At 40.8% G+C, this 15,598-nt stretch overlaps 1 protein-coding gene across 1 annotated transcript in view; it reads left to right on the forward strand.

The window, feature by feature from the left end:
- ADCY5 (adenylate cyclase 5) overlaps positions 1 to 15,598 on the forward strand; it is a 219,208-nt gene that overhangs the window by 170,898 nt on the left and 32,712 nt on the right. The window contains exon 8 of the mRNA XM_075710138.1: positions 5,850 to 5,990. Coding sequence (XP_075566253.1) covers positions 5,850 to 5,990 — 141 coding nt within the window. The remainder of the gene's footprint in view (positions 1 to 5,849; positions 5,991 to 15,598) is intronic.

Here is a 15,598-nt window from a genome sequence, read left to right on the forward strand (position 1 = left end):
AGACAAACACAAGCTCTCACAGCACGCTTTTCATTTTCATGATCATCAAAGGAAACCTCTACCTTTTGCATAGTTGCATTATCTTGATGTCTGATATTTATTCTGTGATGAACTAATGTGATTCCTGATAATTAAGTGATGTTTCTGACTGTAATCTTTAAGTGAATGATCATGCATTTTGTACACTTGAGTGTCTCAGGTCCCATTTCTACTATGTCAGTCCTCAAATGTCAGGTGCTTTTTTTTCCTATCAAATACTACCTCTGCTTCTCTCATTAGCAAAGTCTGTCATTGCCACACTTGGTGCCAGATGCGATAAGAAAAAAATTAAACAAAATATGCCCTGAGACTAATCATTGAGTAACTCTCCTAGTAACTTCCATCCAGCTTAATACTTTCTCATTCAAAACCATCTCTTGCTATTTCACTGGAAACCAGCTCTTTGCCCATCTTCGTATTCCCCATCTGTCTCCATTAGTCTCCAGCACAGCACTCTGTCAAATGCTCTATGGAAAAAACAAGGCCAGTGAGAGCTACTGTATTTTTTCTGTTTAGAAAAACTTGGATGCTCTCAAGGCTGTTAATCCAAGCCCAGCATTTGCTGCTCTACAAGTTCTGTGTCATGATCCCTGACAAAATCGTTATTAAAAGTATCTGTTACCAGAACTGAAATTGCAGTTGGCAGTTTTGCACACATCTGGGATGGAAGTTGTCCTTCTGACTTCAGCACATCGTACTTAAGTTTTGCTTCCAGCTTAGTCATGTTTTCCATTTATAACCCTACGCTTAAGATCCTCTTCCCTTTTGCCTCTACTGTGGCTGTAGTGACAATGTGAAGAGAAATAATCTGTTCCTGCAGTTCTAGAGTAATGTACATTTTTCAGTTTCTGTTATCCTCACATGATAGAGGGTGACTTACACAGGGTGACTTCTGTCCTTATTCAGTATTTTTCTCATTCATTTGGATATGTGTTTCTAATGGACTTAACCTTAGCATGAAAGAAATACAGGAATTCTCCAAGGAGATCTTTGCCTTTCCTCCATTACTAGCTTCGCATCTTCATTCTTTATCTGAAAGTCTGTGTTTCCAGATAAACAGTGAATTATCAGCTAGAATTACTAATACTATTACCCAGATCTTTACTGATTCCCAAACTCAACCCCAAGGCATTGCAGTGAACTACCCAACATTACTCCTTCTATAGAGTGGTTTTGTTTTATTCTTGTTATACTTTTTTTTATAAGTTTACCCTGCAGACTGTAGCGTTCCTAACACACAGCTCTGTACCTCCACCGCTTTTATATCTGTCCTTCCGCATTTTATTCAAAACATCTGTCCCAGTCAATACAGCTATCCTATCACATCCCTGCTGTTCTTAACAGTACTCAGTTTAATTATTGTTGTAGTATCCAGTAGTCCCAGTTCTTGTGCTGCCCAAGTTTCTGGAGTTTGTACAGGAGAGTGTCACTTGGTGGTTGTTGGCAACTTTCTGCTGTTCTTTGAGATCAGGTGCTGCACTAATTTGCAGCTACTCTTCTCATCACTTTTAATCATTGATAAAAGCTTGACTCTGAGAAGGGTGGAAAAGCATGTATTTGGAGGAGTGGGAAACAGACCTTAAGGTGAATAGGATTTTAACAGCGCATTAGGTTTACAGCTAGTTTTACTGTCCTCAGCATTGTCAGAAGTCTGGGGAAATGTTTTACTTTGAACACAAGTGGAAACAAAATGTGGCTGTCAACAGATGAGCAATACTGCTGACTAAACACACTGTGCTGAGTGCACAAAGTTGGCAAACTGAAAAAATGTTTATTTTTTTCTAATGTCTGTTAATTGCAGTAAACATGGGTGTTTCTTTTAACAATAGCAGGTACACAACAGTTTCAGAAAGGATTGTTGATGGTGGCCTTAAAACAGCTCAACAAAACTTTGGCCATAACTCCTAGAAAAACAATTCTCATTCTTTTCTAAATAGCGTCCTGGAACTCCATCCAGCTGAAGAAACAAAACGGTCCTTTAAATGTTGTGCATGTGACTCTCCTAAAACACAATCAATCTAATGTGATGATTCCCCAATTTAACAAATTTAATCACAGCTCGGCAGGGTTCCACTCATGTAGATTTATGAAGGCAATGGTTTGGAGCATGTAGGACTGCAAGAAATATCATTCACATGTCAATAGGCCCTCAAGACAATTTAAAGAATAATATGTAGCTGAATCTGAAATGACTGATCCATGCTCAGATTTCACTGCTTTGCTGCACTGGCAGTGATCAATATGTTGGAAAATGCTATCACACACTAAAGAAGTAACAGGCATTCTTGATGCAATTGATAAGTATAAGAAAATCCCAGCTTTTTCTGCAGTTTTGCTATAGCATTACTGTAGCTCAGTGTGTGGGAACTGGTGGTGGGAACACTATAAAACCTCTGGGAATAAGATTTACAGTCTCTTTGCGAGTCCAGATTTGGAAAGTTCCCACAACAGCTTTCTGGAGTTTAGCCACTTTAAATCTGAAGAATTCATTGCTGTCAGAAACTTTTGTACCTGCTCCTGTTGGTAGTACCTGTAATGAATAGGACTGAAAGGTATCATCTCTTCCTTTTCTTTATCCTTCTTTCCAGTCTTATTATGCCTTAGGTAGCCCTGTGTGCAAGTTGTCCTCATGCTGTCACTTAGCCAGGAAGAAACAAAGGAGGGTTCCTCATGAATTTCCACAGAGGAGCTGTGATCCTTCTAATTCTTCATTTTTAAAGTTTATTATCATCAGCCACTGAAGAAGTGATTTTTCAGAAAATAAATTAGCTCAGCTTTTAAAAATACCAGGTTTAAAAAAATGTTTTTGAATAAGTATTGATATTAACAATAGTCCTATTGTGCAGGATAATGTAGTGGCACAGTATGTAATTTGGGAAACCAAAAATCCACTATGCTTGTATATATGTGTTTTGATCTGATTGGAAATATTGCTGAAACATCATTTGCAATCCAGTGGAAACCTTCTACAGGGGGTGGAGGGAAATACTGCCAGAGTTCATGTAGCCATGGAAATTTATGGTGCCTGACCTCATGGTTAGAAAAGATCTCAGAAGTATATATTTACCCATTTGTCCCACCCTTACCTCAACCCAGATGTATCAATAAACATGAGGGTTTTTATTCCCTTCAAATTAATCAAGTGATGTTTCAGAGTCACCAACACTAGCAGCAGGTAGAAGGATCACTCACTGGCTGAGAGGGGTTAGTACATCTGCTTGAATTTTTGGCATTAAGGCTTTTCTCAAATTCTAACCAAATTTACTAAGTCATGGAGGGGAAACCTGCTGTTTGTATCTTTTATCATCTGTTGATGTAAAAGCGTTTGTAATGCAACCAAATAGCTTTGCTTTTATAGGTCCCCAGACTAGTTTCAGTGTCTGGGTTTTTTGATTGCTTTTGGTTGAAAACCTTTCACTAAGTTGTTATAAAATGGATTGACAGTGTCACTTCTATTATTGAAAACAATATATATTTGCTCAGAGATGATGAAACTCTATTTCCTACTAGTTTGCTGGCACCACATCATAGAAGAAAGAAGCATAACTATGAAAAAGATTGCATAACTGAAAAAACACAAGAAAGTGCTGCAAATGATGGCAGGGACCATAAAGAGCATGACTTTTACAAAACAAAACCTCAAACCGACTCAAATCTGGACATCAGTGTTGCATCACATTAGTGCATTTTTAGAAACATTTAAAACACAGCTCTCCTGGAGGTTATCCAAGTGGCTCTGTCATGATTGCTCGTGTGAAATTCAGCTGGTGCCAAGTGATGGAGTTTTCAGCTCTTGCAGATGAAACAGTGGTGGGTTTGATGCAGGGAAGAGGCAATGTGGGAGGCACTTGCTGTCCTGGGGGCGTGCAATGTGGGAGCACGTATGGTTGTCCCCAGCAAACATCCAGGGGAGCTGACAGCTCCCCTAGGTTTGCTCCCACTGAGTTTCCTTGAGATCCTACACTTGTCATCCTGGCTGGGTGGAAAACGATCTTTGCTGGCAGCCTGGGGCTGCAGTGACCAATGCTGCTTACTGTCACGGGGCCAGTTGGGTGTCCAGCACTGTCTGGGCTCCTGTCGCAAGTGGCACCGTGTCTCCAGCTAGTGGCCGCGAAGCCTGCAGCACTACACTCCCGGGAATGTTTGGTGCCTGCCTGGTGAGCTTGTGGTCTCATGGGAAATGTTGTCATTGTCTCTTCTTTGCAAAAGAGGTGATGATTTCCCATGCTCGTCAATCAGGCAGCTTTCCCTAGCACTGTATTTTAGCAGGCTTTTTAAAATTTCTTTAAAAAAAAATAATTTAAGACAGCATAACCCTTGACATTTAACTCTCTGGTTACTATGGAAATAACACCAGGTGTTTTGCAAACTCCTGACAGGTACAAGTTACAATGAATAGTGGGGAATCAAAATAAACAGGTAGGGAAAGCAGACTCCAGGCAAAAAAAGATGCGGACCTACCTGTATTGTCATACAACACTTGAACCAAAAATTCTAGAGTCTAAAATAACCGATGCTTTCTTTTTAAATTATTCAGTTGTCTGAGCACTTTCTGAAATCCAAAATTAACTGTTATGTCTAATTTTTTCATTAATCTCGTGGATGCAGTGATTCTCTTGAAAAAGTTTAATCTCTCAAGTAATAAAGAGCAAAGTTGTAGCTATCCCTACTGTCTGAATTTTCAAGCTCTCCAGAGTTTGCTTCTTTTAAGCAAGGATGTAATAATTGCCACCCCTCTGCATTCTGAGTCAGTACAGGTAAATCACACAGACCTCACTGAACAAGTCTCTAGTGCAGTCCTTTCTAGACAAGAGTAAAGGGTTTGATCTTGTGCAAAAAACTCCTGTCTTTCTGCAGAACACATTCCACGTGGAAACCTGCCTGTCTTTTTAGCTAGAGAATATATTCAAAATAAGGAACTAATCAGCCTGTTGTTTAGCCTAGTTACATGCTGCACCTCTGTGCTCTTGTAACTGGCACTGAGCTTGAATGAAACCTTTCCGACAGATCCTGTGCAATCTTTGCAGTAAGGTCCAGTTACAACCAAGATTCAAAAACAGCTCTAATAACAAAACCAAATACTTTGTCCAAACTTCAGGAAAGTTAGTGTCAATGATAAAATTTTCAGCTGGCGTTAGGGTAGAGGAGACCATTTTGTCACACTCTGCAATGCCATTACCCTTAACAGATACACAGTTAAGTTGTTGCAAGACTTACTTGCTTTGCATAGCATGTCTGGGAAGATGCTTTTGCAAGTGTGGAAAATTATTTACTTGTACCTACAGAGAAATGTGTCCTTTATTCCCATAGCTTCAAGGAGCTTCAAGGAGCTTCAAGGCTCCTCAAGGCTCCTGTTCTTCGACCAGATTGCTCCGTGTGTCATTTCTCTTGCAGATGCACCAGTCTTTTTTCTTTTCTTTTTTTTTTTTTTTTGAGGACCCTCTATGTAGTATCTCAGCTTGGAACTGCAATTTCCTATCTGGAATTATTCAGTTTGATTCAGTTTACTAAAAAAGAAAATAGATGTCTCCATTTTGGGATGCTCCCTGTGTTTACACAGGTTATGGTGGTTATTCAAAACAAGCAAAGGAGTAAAATGGTGGGCACCACTTAGGGGCAAGTGTTCTAAAAAATGAGAAGAAAAAGAAATGGTGGTCTGGGACTGCTGCTGATCAGCGGCCACTTCATAAAGTTCAAGGCGCAAAGTCAACTTCTGGAGTGAGAGATCAGAAGTGAGAGATGCTTGGAGAATGACTGCCATGTAAATGTTTCAAAATTTATTCTGTGTTTCTCTCTTGTTTGTATTTCAGAAAGATGAGAAAGCCACAATAGCCAAGATGAACCGTCAGCGTGCTAACTCCATCAGCCATAACCCTCCACACTGGGGTGTTGACCGGCCCTTTTATAATCACCTTGGAGCTCACCAGGTCTCCAAGGAGATGAAGAGAATGGTAATGCCTTGCTTTATGGACATAATTTTTTTTCTTCTTAATACAGCATTATATATCCCTTCCTGCTTTGTCTGAAGGTTTTTGCAGCCCCGAGGGCATTTTCCAAATGGGGGTGGTAAATTCTACATTGACTCCAGAAATAATAATTGGTACATCTGGAGGTGATTGTGAGATGAGGCGCGGGGTTGTTTGAGAGGGGAAGGGAGGCTGAATGGCACAAAGAAGGCTCTTTTGTCTGACTTGTCCCACATTCTGAAAACTCATCCAGGCTGTGCTAGAAGATGCGATTATCTACAAAAACTGGTCAGTAACCCAAGCATTCAAACAGCAGCTGACGTACATTTCTACTAGATCATTACAGACTTCAGCACCTGCAAAGGTTTCTTGCTTGCATTGTAACAGCCAGATGCTGTTCACCTTCTGTAAGCTACATGGCCATGTATGCTCATGGGTCCCAAGGAATCATGCCACTGTGTTTAACTCTGGAGAATGCATTCTTGAGTACATGGGTTAATTGGCCTAAGGTAGCAGGCATCTTCACTTCTTGCTTATACCTTTCAGTCCTCCTAAATTAAAATGAACAAGAGCTAGTTACCAATGCAGTTGGACTGAGAGCACTTTTATGGCTTATTTACAACATAAAGTTGTATATGATACCTTTGTTTCCTGCAATAAAGATGAAGAAAAGAGTTGCTATTATAATGGCTATTTGTAACAATAATACAAATATTTAGCACCTCTATAATTGCATGCGTAATCAGATTGCTCTATGACCTTATTAATGCTGTTTTGACCCTTCATGCACAGTCAGAAGTGTGTATTTGTTGCCCACTTTGTTGCCCATAATCAAAGTTCTGCTCCAGATCACCAAAGCCTTAAAGTATTCAAAGAACTTTTTAACATGAGATTCACTCCCACAGCTTAAAACTTTTGGCATAGCTATAAGCAACCGCACATGGTGTCTTCTAATAGGAAATGCTGGCACATTTATTAATAGTTGGTGCTAATATTATTCAATCATAATATTGTTTTGCAGTGCTAAACCAAATTTCTTAATCTCCATAGTAATGTTTCTTTCATTTCTCAGATCTCCAAATGAGGGCTTCTGACATAAGCGTACAGATTAGTGGAACTGTGCGTTTTTTATGTGGGCTTTTCAATAGGGTGTGCTCAATAGGCATGACATTATTAGAAGAGCATAATCACACTAGCACATAATTATAATTATAAGTTTCTTTGAATAGCTTTTAAGGGGTTCTTGCAGCCTCCTGTTCAGAAACAAGGTGTAAGCATGCCAAACGGTATTATGCTTCTTGGTGTTAATTACAGTTTGTCGTGTCTAGCTGGTTGTTCAGTTGGAAAAACATAATTATTTATTGAAATATCAAGCTGAGTTCTAAAAACTTCACTGCCCCTCACTTGCAGGAGGAAAAGCTTCTTTTTTTTTTTTTAAACCTTATCTTGAACCTTTCCCTGGGATGGTATTTACCTTTTTATAAATTCAGCAGCTCAGAAAAATCTTTTCCACACAACCTGCTTCCATACTGCCTCTCGTATTAAGCTCTTTTTTGAGAGGCTGATGTTGCATGTGTCAGGCTATTTCTTGAAAAACAGTTTAAACCTGATTCAGATGTATTATTTTCAGCTAGACTTTTTGTTGTTCTTGGGGACTATTTTTTAAAGTCTATTATTTACAGTATTTTCCACTGCTTTATGTTTGAGATGCATTAGTCAAAATGAAAACATGCTGTGCTCTGTGGCCTAGAGACCATTTTAATATCTGCAAGATGGACATTTTATTGATTAGATCACAGGAAAAAATTCTCGGTCTCCTGTCTCAACTATTTCTGTGTTAACTTCTAATTTAAATATGCATTTCTTTGTACCACCCAGCTTTGCACAGTACTTTATTTATAGTCTGTAATCTTTAACATTGTGTTACGTGGGTGCTGTGTGTGCTTAAATGCATGCACAGTGCATGCTGGCTGCACGCACATGCACGCTGTCTGCAAAGTGCCTGCTTAGCAATACAAAATACAGACAGACAGAAGGGGAGCAGAACTACAAAGGTTTTTTTCAGTGCTCCTCTGGGATGACATGTCATTGATCTTCATACACAGCACCAGCTTTCAAAGCTCCTGAAAATGTGCTCTTTTTTCCACATCACCCACCTTTCCCCTAGACCTCTTGCATGTAATTATATGTAGCCTTTTTTCTTGGAAACTATGAACATGTAAAGTTGGATTAGTCAAAGTAGTATGCCAAAGGCAGGCAGTGCAACATTGCCTTTCTCTTTAAAACCTGAAGCTCCTTAGCTGTGTAATTTCAAAACAGGTATTTATAAGGATAATTGTGAGATAGTCCTCAGGCAGGAGCCAGGTAACGTTGCAGTGATGGGCAGTTACATTATATTGATATACATTTGATATGAATGAATACATTTGTGTGGAAGGAGTAATATGGATGGTTATGAAGGACACAGTTTTTTGTCACAAACTTAGAACGTTTTGCATTATGAAGACAACGATATTTCCAGAAAAAAGAGAGTTTTTTTGTGGCGCTACTTAAAATTCCCCAAAAGAGAATATTAAAGTTCCCTGAATTGCATTTTTGGGAGGGAACTGTTATATTTAATAGAAAACAGAATTACTTTGGCCATTTTTCTTTCCTTCGAACTTTGGCTCTGGTACCTGTCTCTATTCCTAGGGTATGTTAGGAGTAGTCCTGAATGAGACAGATTAGTATCAGTGGTAGCCGTATACTCCTCCCCCCGACTCCTCTTTTGTCGTGGCATTTCAACACGCTGCCATGTCTGGGCACATCAGCAGTGCATCTGGTGGGCTTGCTGGGGTGGGCAGCCCAGCTGGCTGCATGGGGACATCTTTGGTCCCTGCTTCTCTCCATGTTGTGGCTCGGAATTTAACCTCTGCTGGGTCCAGCTGACTTTTCACAGTGCTCCTAGGCTAAGTTGTTCCCTGGGCACAGAGGAGTTTGTTCAAGCACTTGCACACACATATAAGTAAGACAAAATATCCTACACATGTCCATGCAGCAGAAATCTAAAATGTCATGGAAAACTGGAGTTACTTGCCTAATCCTACCCTAGCTAACTGGGGCCCGAATCAGCTGGGATTGCAACTGTGCCGGCTCATCCCGACCTGCCCAACAGCCCCTCCATCTCCCTCATGCACTGGTCTGCTTTCCAGACTATCCCCCATCCTCCTTTTTCCCCTCCCATTGCTTAGCAGTGGTCTTTCTTGCTGTGCAGAGCCTCCAGGCAGGCAGCAAGCAGGAGACACCGGCGTTGCCCATTGCAGACCCTGACCCCCATTAGCTGGTGGAGCCACTGCCCAGAGAAAGCTGGCCTGGGGACTTTGCTGAGTTGTGCTGCCGGGTCAGTGGCTGCCCCTAAAAATCTGGTGAATTTGCAGCAGAGGAAGATCAGATACAAATGGCGTGGGAGGGCAGAGAGCCGTGCTCTGAGCTGGCAGCCTCTGCGGGAGCCCGGGCCCTGGGAGCCCGGGCCCTGGGAGCCCGTGTTGGTGGCCAGGGTGACACTGCCGGCGTGGAGCGGGCGGAGGGCTGCCTCGCTCGCCCTGGGCAGGCAGAGAAGCCTGGACAGGATCAGCTTTGTGGCTGTATACGGGGTATGAGAAGAGACAGAGCGTGGCAGAAGAGCAGCACAGCTGCTTTCTGTTTTTATTGCTTTTTACAGCATGTTTTCTTGTTTCCTAAACAAAGCGGTCAGTCTAGGACCAATGACTGTATCTCTGGAAATGCAGACTTTTGTACTGCTCGTGATGTACACAAAGGAGCAGCATTCCCCCAAGTCTCCGTGCATCAGCCTTGTCTTGCCCACTGCCTCTCTGGTCCAGTTTTTAATTGCAAAAGGGTAAAAAATAAATGGACTTGAAAGCACTTGAGAGTACAGGTATATTTATAGCTATAACAATATTTATACACCACTAAGAAATACTTTGCTTTTCCCAGTATAGATTTCAGAGTGCTTTTATAAATATCGATGGATTTTAGACTTCTGAAAATAATGCTCATATCTCAGTTTTCATCAGCAAAACAAAACTTCTATTAAAAAAAAAACAATTTGGGGATTGTAGTTGACTACAAATTGAAAGAGGTTTATTGTAAACAGCGATAAAAAGTCAAATATTGATACCTTCCAAAATAACAGGGCTGTTCTAGATGACAAGTGATTCTCTTGCATCTTTTACCCTGCTCAGCATTATTAAGGTCATAGCTGGAAAACCACATCCGGTTTGGGATTACAGTCCTTTAGGAGAATGTGGATGAGCTGGAGATAGTCCAGTGGAGAAAATTACAAATTAGGAGAGTTTCAACAGTGTGACCTGTGAAGAAGCGTTGAAGTATTGGGTTTGTTTAGTCTAGAAGGGAGAAGACTGAATAGAAACAAAAGTCTTCAAATACATGAAGATTTGTAAGGATGGAATGAAGAATATAAGAATAATATGAGATAGATGTAAAGATTTTATGAAGTTTCCAATCTAGGCAGCACAGAACTTTGAGGCATCGATCTGCCCCCTTGTACAGGAGCCAGCTATACCCACAACATTTCTGACAGGTATTTGTCTAGCCCTTGTTTAAAAACCTCAAAGGATGAAAATCCTACAGTCTTGCCGGGCATCCTTTTCAACAGTTTGATTATTTTTCTTGATGTTTCGCTTTGTATTCCCTCACTTCAATTCTAAAACACAGTGCTGTGCGAACTATTCACAGTAGACAGAGGACATTTTAATTTTCTCTCCTTTACAGTTATCTTCTCTGTGTTTGAAGACTATTACCATGTCTCTGCACAGCTCTGATTCCCTCATCAAGTTTGTTCCCTAGTTGGCGCTTTCCAGCCCAGCGGTTGTTCTTGTTCCCTCTGAGCACTTGCCATTTCATCGATAAGAGGCAGCGCCTGCACTGAACCCAGCACTCCTACTGAGGTTTTATTAGTGCTGCCCAGAAGACGTTGGTCATTTTTGAGGTCTTACAACCAGACTTGACACAGCCTAATGCTGTCTGGCTTCCAAAAAAAAAAAAGCATTAGTTGTGTCATGAGATCTGCTCAGCTGTGGAAAGTCCTGCTGTTGGATCTTAAGGCTGCCATACAGCTATTACATTTATTTCACACTGGCTAGCATGACTGAGCAGCTTAGCTTGTTCCACTGATACATGCTTTACTTCAGAAACAGGTACCTCTGAGTCCTTATAATCAAATGTAAGTGGAGTGGCTAACGTGATTACTGAACCCGGTTGTAGATGCCTGGCAGATTTCCTTTTGTTTTTTCAGCTGCTGGAAAGGTTTAACATTAGGAAGTTTAGGAACAGAAAGAGGAAACCCTGAAGATCTGCAATACTGATTTCAGTCTGACCATGCTTGTCATGAGTCTGAGTACAACTAATGAAGCATTTAATTTGCAATGAAATCGTGTATGATGTCAATGTTAGTAACAAAGTAAAAACCAAAATAAAATCAAATAGGGATTATACACATGTAGGAAATATGACTGCATGCAGATGTTAAACATGTGAGACAAGGTTATAAAAGTGCATCCTGGATATGGCCAGTGCAATAAAGAACAAGCTCTTCTTTCAGGTAGGCATTGTCTGATTCCTTGCGGCACTGCTCAGAGCGCTGCATGGTCTTCTACACGATATTTGATTGCTTGGTGTTTACTTTCTAGTGAAATAGCATTCATCTGCAAGCATGGTCATTCAACCATAAAATATAATGCTTTGTCCTATTCACCCTGTCCTAAATCAAACAATTCTCTGCATGTTGCATTGCAAATACAGCTCACTTCCTCCCTTTATGTCTCCAAGTTGCCCTTACAATAGATTTTCTTGTTACTTGGAAATAAAAATTGGGAAACAGGTGCACCAGAGGAACAGACGCTATAGGTGGTGCTGTGCCAACTCTACCACTTAACCATCAGAAATTATTAAAAAATTAAAATAAAGCTCAGTAGGGCAAGTTCTCCTCAGTCAATAGCGCAGCCTCATCAAAGAGAAGCGGCTTGGAGTCCATGAATGAGGCACCAAAGGTTCACCCTCCTTCTAAAGGTTTCATTTAACTGAAGGTCACCATTCTCCTCTTTTCCAGCAATCATCTGCCAAATCTGGTAATAGCAACATTGACATCAGCAGAGCTGGGCAGGGGCACCCAATGGAGAAGAATTTGACCCACTATTTTTTTGTTGCTGTTGTAGTATGCAGAATCCCCTGAACTTGTAATCAAGCAGGTAGAAACCCTCGAGCAATCCTTTCTGCTGTAATCTCCGTGTATTACTATAGGTCTGGGAGGAAATTGTTAGTCTAGTCTGGGTTTTATATAGCCAGTTTGGTTTAGATAGCTCACAAACAGCAAGGGGAGGAATCCTATCCTGCAGTTATGCTAAATAATTGCTTTGGTGCTTCTGAAAAGAGGATTTGCATCATTCACATGTTCTGTGTGATCTCATATAAATGAGTGGGAGCCATATAAAACATTGTATATTGCTCAGATTGTCAGAGGCTTCATACAGTTTTGTATCCTGATCTGCAAACCTAACTTTTATTCTAGTTGATCAGGGCTTGCAATCATCCTTTATTAAATTCTTTAAAAGAGGGATAAGAGTCAGTGAGATGCAACAGCTGATCTGCAGCTGCTTTTGTGAAATTTAGGTAGAGTTTAATAGTTGCTTGGAAGTCTTGCACTGATAATTTTTCCACCATTCAATACCCTTTTCTAGAGTAAATCATAGTCATATGGGAAAAGGTGGATTGGATCAAGACTCTAGTGTCAGACAGTTCTGAGTGGGACTAAATTAATCCTACAGAAATAAAGATACCAATTCCCCTTTATTCACAGAAACGTTTCCTCTGATGTTCATGGCAGTGTTGCACAGGGGGGCATCAGAGGTGGAGTTATGGCACGTACCAGAACAATTTCCAAACCTTCCTAAAGCAGACAGTAAGCTTTAATGACAAAAGGATGCAGGTCAGCAGGTTTGGGTCTGATTTTCAGAGAGGGTGAGCCGCTCCAGCCAGCGCCAGTGGGCAGTTTCAGTTAAGGCTGGTTAAGCTGGGATTCAGTCTGTCTTCATCTGATTAGAAGGCTATTTGACAGTAGTTTCTGTAGAAGTTTATGTTTATCATCGTTTGGAGTGTTGAGATGAAAGGACAGCGATTAGGGAGACAGGAACTGATTCAGAGCATTTCTATGACTACATATTTTTATGTCTTTTTCTGTTGTGCAAGTTCTGGTAACTGTTCGCAAGCGAGGCGCAGAACTGCATACCATTTTACTTGAAAACGTGACCTTTGAACTGAAGAAATTTAGATTAGGAGTTCACAGAAAACTGGGAAGTGTGAGCAACCTGCACTTCTCAGAGGTGTGAGTTCAGAGCCAGAAGTTAATTAAAAGTAAGGGGGGAATACCTATTTCAAAAGCAACCACTTATGTCCTATAGATATAAATCTGATAGGCCAAATAAATCCATGGGTTTGGCCAGGTCTGGTCTACCAGCTGGGGGCTGTGTACAAAATCATTTCAAGTAGAACAAAGTAGAGGGTTTCACCATCTGTGAGCAGTGCAGAGGAATGAAATTCTATTTATCAAGTGGTGTGGGCTGCAGAAAGGGAGCACTTCAACTTTCCTTTTCGGAGCTCATTAGTCTGTGTTCCAGCTATAGCAGACACACTCGTCATATAATCTGTTTCATAAACTGGTTTTCTGCCAGTTCGTTGTTCTACACTTAGATGCTTGCTAAATATCCTTCCTATCAGGCTTAGTATTTTCTGTGCCAGTTCTTTCTGGACTCTGGTATAGAAATTGCATTATTTCTGGCTTGAGTGCTCTGAAGTCCTTCAGTTTTGTTTCTGCTTTTGCACCTGACGGCATCTATCTTCGTAGCCTTGTCTTGTTGACCACAGGGACAAAAGCAGAATGTATAACATTGCAGTGGAGCCAAACCAGGTTTGTTTTTAACTACATCCACTCTCAGGCTGTCACTCTCCTTTTCTGTTTTCCATGATCGCAGAGACAGTCTCTGTGAAGCACCTTTGCTTTGCAAGTTGGCCTGACCTCTTGGAAAGCTCATTTTGTCCCTAAGTCTAAAGTTCTTTCAATTCCTGCTTTAACATCATGTAAGTCCCATTTCCACTTTGTTCTAGAGATGGAAAAGGGGCGAGATAAATTAGTTTCTCTGTCATTTTTGCTCTTATGATCTTTGATGGAGTTGCCAGCGAGTTTTTAAGGTAGAATCTGTGCTTCCCAGCCACATTGCCATTAAGAAGGTCATAGAGTTCATCAGCCCCTCTACTGTCTTATTTTTGGAGCAAAATGAAAAGTTAGAAGGATGTAAAGTCTATTCCACTTTCCTTTGCATATTTTCAATATGTTAATAATTGCCCCTAATGTTCTCAAAGTTAGAATTATTATTTCTAATGGTTCTTGATTTGAAGCATTATCGTATAGCAGTCAGCTTGTCATGGCTTTGACAAACACTTTATCATTCTATTTAAGGAACCGGTTTTAATCTTCAAAGAAAAGGGCTTAGTTAATTTAGAAGTCAAGCAGAGAGATGGCAGTCATATGAGCTTTTAGCACAATATATATTCATAAAATATCCCCCATAAAGTAGTAAGCCTTAGGGACAGATGCAGTAATATAACATTCCCTCTTTTTTAACTCCTGCACATGTCTACTCCCACTGAGGATGGTCATTAAAAGTAAGTGCCATAAAAAATACAGTTTTTAAGAATCTCATGTAGAAAGGAAGAGCAGGACTGTTCTTTGGTAGGTACGAGTGCCTTTGAAGGAGCTGATTCAGCTAAGTTTGGGTTAATATTCCTGAAGTCAGAGAGAGAACTTAGTCTCAGAGCAATTATTAAATGCTATTACCTTTACATTTGCAATCTGATGGCAGAAGAATCCAGCCTCCTGGGGGAAGGGGAAAAACTCCAGTATCAGGGATATTTAAAATGAGACCGAATAAAAATTGCATGAGGTCCTATATGCAGCAGTCCATTAGTACTGCGCTACAATAAGACCTATCTCATGCCTTATGTTCCCTTCCAGAGAAAAGGAATTTTGGCCTTTGCAAGGGCTACTTCATCATCATGATTATGGAGCTATTCTTGAACTCCTGTGAACTCCTATCTGTCTGATTCTTGGAGCCATCACCACTTTTGCCATTTTCATCCCTGCTGACGATTCCCAGCCTTTTGTTCATAGCAGCCTAGAAAGCCATCGGCACTGCTTCAGTCTGCTGGGCACAAATCCATGAGCAGTCAAGAGGGGATTTGTATACTTAACTCCAGGAATTGGCTGCTTCTCTTCCTACCCCCTTAGTCCCCCTTTCCTAAACGATAGGCACCTCACTTTTATCAGCTATTTTTTCTGGGCGTTCAGATTTCTGTACATGTGTGTGCAGAAATGCCAATCTTTACATATCTTTGTGGCGCTCAAAACCTGCTCTATACCCGAAGAGGCTGGGTACAGCCCCAGCCCAGCTACCCAGCCTCCAGCAGCAAGCACACACAGGTGGGATCAGGGATGCTGGACAGTGGCTTTATAGACAGCAGCCCCCATTATTTCACTTTCC

Source organism: Pelecanus crispus, chromosome 5 (genome assembly GCF_030463565.1).
Source record: "Pelecanus crispus isolate bPelCri1 chromosome 5, bPelCri1.pri, whole genome shotgun sequence".
NCBI classification, from domain to species: Eukaryota; Metazoa; Chordata; class Aves; order Pelecaniformes; family Pelecanidae; genus Pelecanus; species Pelecanus crispus.